Here is a 5,555-nt window from a genome sequence, read left to right on the forward strand (position 1 = left end):
TGTTTCAGAAAATTGGAGAGAAAGATGGGTAAATTACCTCGCAACCCAAACTCGTGCAGGGTTTTGAGGATCCCATACCTCCAGGTACGGTCGTATGCTTTTTCAATATCGAAAAATACGCTCACAAGATGTTTTCGTTTAAGAAATGCTTCTCTTACTGATGTTTCGAGAAGAATTAGATTGTCTATTGTGCATCTGCCACGCCTAAATCCACTTTGAAATGAGGATATGAGATGGTGTGACTCCAGAATGTGCATCAGTCTGGCGTTTACCATCCGTTCCATGAGTTTACATAGGCAACTAGTGAGAGCTATAGGTCTATAGCTCTCAGGTTTATCAGATTGTTTATTTGGTTTAAGGATAGGGATAACTATTGCTTGACTCCAGGATTTTGGGAATCTATGTTCGGAATAAATTCTATTAAAAAGCTGCAGAATATTTTCTAATGAAGACCTGCTTAGATTTTTTAACATACTATTGTGTATTTCGTCAGAGCCAGGTGATGTGTTTCTTGATTTTTGTAAAGCAATATTTAGTTCATGAAAGGTAAATTTTGTGTTGTACTGATGAATAATGTTTGAATTAAAATCAAGAACTCTTCGTTCTTTATGAGATTTAATAGCTAAAAACTTAGAACAGTAATTATTTGCGCTGGAGACTTCAGCCAAGTGAGTCGCCAGGCAGTCAGCTACCTCTTTGTGATCAGATAAAAGTTGACCATTTTTCTCCAGAATTGGAGCACAAGATATGCTATAGTTTCCAGCGATTTTTTTTATTTTACCCCATACAGTCTTGGACGGGGTGGACGTCGTGATTGTGCTGACATAGGCCTGCCACGAGTCCCGCTGGCTTTTCCGTCGAATCCTACGAGCTTCAGCACGAGCTCGTTTAAGTGTCACAAGATTTTGTGTGGTCGGGTATCGACGAAATGTGTTCCATGCTTTTTTTTTGTTTCTTCTGAGCTTCTTGGCAAGCAGAGTTCCACCATGGCTTAGGATATTTGATCCTGCCTTTAGAGGTTCTTGGTATAGCAGCGTTCGCTGCGTTTAAGATGATGTCGGTTACTCGCTTTACCGCTACATCAATATCAATGTCAGTCACGTCTTCCGATGTTATTTCTGCCAAATGGGTAAATGCTGCCCAATCAGCTCGATCAATGCGAAGACGGCCTTGCTGATGCTGCTGATAGCTGCAGCGTCCAGTATATGTTATTTTGATTGGAAAGTGGCCACTAGTGTAGAGACCACCCTGCACCTGGAAATCCCAAAGTGGCAGAAAGGAAGGTGAGGATATTGCAAGATCGATGGCATGGTAGGTTTGCGTAGGAAGGTGGAAATAGGTATTTTCACCGTCGTTAAGAACACATAGATCGTTGTCTTCAATAAAGTTTTCAATAATTAGACCTCTGCTGTTAGAGTCTGAGCTCCCCCAGAGAGGATTATGGCCATTAAAATCCCCCAAGATGACAAATGGGGGAGGAAGTTGATCAACCAATGTCTGCAACTCCACGCTTCTCAAGTCGTAAGAAGGTGGAATATATATAGAGCAAACTGTGAACAGCGAGTGAAGGTGAACGCGCGCAGCTACTGCTTGCAGGGATGTGTTGGTATTGAGCTGGCTAGATGCATAATCATTGTTGATTAGCAATGCCACTCCTCCACAACGACGTTCGCCTGACAAGCAGTCCTTGCGGTATATGTCAAAACCTTTCAACCTCGGTCTATCAACAGGGGACAGAAATGTTTCTTGCAGACAGAATATGGCCGGTTGGTGATATTCGACAAGATCTTTGATGTCCGTGACATTATGCGAGTAACTCTGACAATTCCAAGAAAGAATGCTCAGGGCCATGAAGAGAAAAGGAAGGAGAAACGGCCAGAAGAAGAAAAAGTAACTCAAGAAGGAGGATGGTCCGTCCACCCTTCATCGTCGGATGGCGGAAGATCTTCAAAATCGACATCCTCGTCCTCCTCTTGGGGAGGAGGTTGTTGGAGTTTTTCGATTTGGGACTTAGTTAATTTTACTTTCTTACTAGAAAGTAAAAAGTCCTCTTTCTTAAAATTATAAAATTTTGGGGGCCTCTGTTTAGAGGCTACCCCAATTTTTGCGCGCGTTTGAATAAATTTCTTTTTTTCTACAGTTTTCTTTTGTTTTTGATCAGTTGGTTTGTTCGAAATTAATTTAGTTGAGTAACTTGTACTTGGGATTTGTGTACTTTGTACTTGAATTTCATTATTATTTTTTTGTAGAGGCTTAGGAGTATTGAGCTGTTTATTTTTTGATTTAGGAGAGTTAGTTGATTTAGTGCTGGTTATTGTAATGATTTGAGGATCTGTTTGTGTACCGGTGGAATTGAATACTTTTCTTACTGCTGCAGCATATGAAAGTCCAGATAGAGGTGTACGAGACTGAACTATTTTTCGTGCGTCTGGGTATGATATGTTCTGAGTAGTTTTGATAACCTGTATTTCTTTTTCGGAGAGCCATTTAGGGCATTTTCTAGAGTAGGACGGGTGATCTCCTTTGCAGTTGACACATTTGAATTCCTTTGAGCATTCATTGCTATCGTGGCCGGCCTCAGCACATCTGGCACAAGTTTCTGTGCCACGGCATGACAGCTTGGAATGCCCAAAGCGTTGGCACTTAAAGCACCGTAGCGGGTTAGGAATGTATGGTCTAACAGGGCATGAGAGATATCCAGCTTTGACACGTGAAGGGAGGATAGGCGTACTAAAGGTCAGAATGACATGTTTCGTGTTCTGCATTACGCCATTGCGTTTAATAGTGATCCTTTTCACTCCACTTACGTGTTGGTCCTTCATTTCATCTAGGATTTCCTTCTCTGGTGTGAATAGAAGGTCTGGCTCTGAAATTACTCCCCGAGAAAAGTTTAATGTAGAGTGGGCTGTAACTGTGCAAAGATAAGGACCTAATTGTTTAATACCTAGTATGAGTTGAACTTGTTTATTATCTTTTATTTCGACCAAAAGCTCGCCTGTTCGTGTTTTTTTTACTGATTTAAATTCGCCGATTAGATTTACAAGAGCTTTGTTGATTAGAAAAGGAGATACAGCAGTAAATGTAAGGTTTTCATTTCTTTTGATAACGAAAAATTTTGCGGAGGTATACGATTCATTCTGACGCTCCCCACAAGGGGGAGAAGTGTTCTTTGAGTTTTCATCCATAAACGAACCAGAGAACTAGGGGGAAAATATGGGGTCTAGCCCCTGTGTAGCCCCCCACACAGAGGTAAGGCTGCGTACGACAGGGTTCGCCTGCTATCCCTGAAGTCTCCCGTTTGAGGCACCGACTACCCCCGGTACCACGCAGCCATCGGCACGGTTGACACGCCTTGGCTTAGGGGTTTTCGTCCGCGTTTGGTAAGTGTGATGAGGGAAGGAAGGGAGAAAAATCCCCTCCCGCCGATATTCTGTTTGAGCAACTGGGGGTTCACGACTCCTCCCAAGAGCTCGCCCCGAACTCACCACACCGCAAGCCCCCCCACCACGACAAGGTAAACGGACACGGGGGGGGGGGGGTTGACCCGGACGGCCGTGCCCTTGCTGCCATCTTCAACATCTGCCGCCGAGCGAAGCGTGTTCCGAACCAGTAGAAATCCTCCAGGACCATCTTCATCCACAAGGGAGGAGACCCGACGTGCCCCAGGAGCTGGAGACCGATTGCACTGTCAAACACCATCTACAAGTTGCTCACCGGTTGCCTTGCTAGGAGGATCTCGTCCTGGATCGAGGAGCACGGGGTCTTTTCACCATCACAGAAGGGGTTCCTACAGTTTGACGGGGCGTTCGAGAATAACTTCGTACTAGAGCAAAAGATCCAGAAAGCCCGAAGGTCCGGCCGTGATATCTACCTAGTCTCCCTCGACTACGCTAACGCCTTCGGGTCCGTCCCTATGCAAGTCATCATGAACGCCCTAGAGAAGTCTGGAGCTGGGAGTGAGCTCACCGAGTTGGTCCGGAGCCTCTACGAAGGAGCCACGACGCAGTTTAGGATGGTGAATCCGAGCCCATTCCGGTACTTCGTGGGGTCAGGCAAGGATGCCGCTCAGCGGGCTCCTCTTCAACTTGGCCATCGACCCAGTTCTCAGGGAAGCACAGCAGGAATCCACGGAGCACAACGCATTGGCCTACGCTGACGACCTTCTTCTGCTTGGACCGGATCCCGTCTTGCGTCAAGCCCGCCTGGATCGTGCAGTCAAGACATCAACGAGCCTTGGGCTTCATGTGAACCCCTCCAAGTGTTTCTCCCTACATCTGGCTGCTGCTCCAGTTGGCTGTCAACCGACAGTGTTCACGGTAGAAGGCACCCCGGTTCCCGCCCTTCAGGATGGAGAGCATAAGAAGTTCCTTGGTAAGCCGACGGGGTTCCGGCTTCTCCCCGACCAGGCATCGACCGACTTCACTATTCGGGTTGGCACTGAACTGCTGAGCTCTGCATTAGCCCCCTGGCAGCGAATTGACGCCCTCAAGTCCTTCTTTTACCCCTCCCTACTGTATAACATTAGGACCGCCCAGAGGAAGAAGACGCAATGGAGAAGAGTCGACGACGCCCTGCGACCCCTCATCAAATCAACCCTTTACCTGCCGAGGGAAGCCAACAAGGGGTCCCTTCACGGAGATACGAAGAAAGGGCTTTTCGGAATTCCAGAAGCCGCCCTCGACTCGAATATTGCTGCCATCGACTCTTCGTTCAAGCTACTCACCTCTCGGGACCTTCGTGTCCGGGACCTCGCCTGGGAAGACCTGAGGGACTTCGTGGGAGTCTGCCTTCATCGCCAGCCATCAACTGACTGTCTCCGGCTGTTACTGTCCCGGTCCGCCTCCCTCCATTGCTCACACCCCACCACCTCCACTTGGTCCAGAGCCCGTGCTGCATCCGATCGACTTAGGGTCACATGGGAGCTCACAGACGAGAAGGAAGTCTCGATCGTCCACGGCGCTACGACTATCACCGATAGGAGCAAAGTGTTCCGGATTCTTAGGGGGTTGTTCCGGACCAAACACCATGATGACATGGCTGCTCTTCCACATCAAGGAAAGACCCTCCCATGCTTCTCGCAGGACAAAGCATCGACGCATTTCCATCGAGAAGGGGACTTCACCCGGTTTGCGGAATGGCGGTTCATCCACCGAGCCAGACTGGGCTTGGTCCCTCTAAACGCATACAAGCGCGGCCACAACCACTCCAAGAGGTGCAGGAAGTGCGGGGACCCTTTAGAGACCCTTCCCCATGTCATCTGCCACTGCCGCCAGTTCAGCCGTCAATGGACCGCCCGACGCAACAAGATTGTGGACCTCCTCGTAAAGGCCGCCTCCGGGAGATGGGAGGTACTATCGGAAAACCGAACACTGATGGGGTCCAACCGTCGGCCGGACATTGCCGTCCGAAAGGACGACAGTCTCCTCCTCTTGGACGTGACAGTAACATTTGAGAATGGTCCGGAAGCCTTCCGACGCCGCCCGGAAAAGAAAGGAGGAAAAATATGCCCCGCTCGTGGAACTATTGAAGACGAGATACAAGGACGTCAAATTTGA

At 48.0% G+C, this 5,555-nt stretch overlaps 1 protein-coding gene across 1 annotated transcript; it reads left to right on the forward strand.

Annotated features, from left to right (window-relative positions):
• The first annotated feature begins 4,058 nt into the window (after positions 1-4,058).
• On the forward strand, positions 4,059-5,555 carry LOC129230416 (uncharacterized). Its single transcript, XM_054864816.1, has one exon. It carries the CDS (start codon positions 4,059-4,061, stop codon positions 5,553-5,555), a length of 1,497 nt encoding a protein of 498 aa, XP_054720791.1.

The sequence above is a fragment of the Uloborus diversus genome, chromosome 9 (genome assembly GCF_026930045.1).
Source record: "Uloborus diversus isolate 005 chromosome 9, Udiv.v.3.1, whole genome shotgun sequence".
NCBI lineage: Eukaryota > Metazoa > Arthropoda > Arachnida > Araneae > Uloboridae > Uloborus > Uloborus diversus.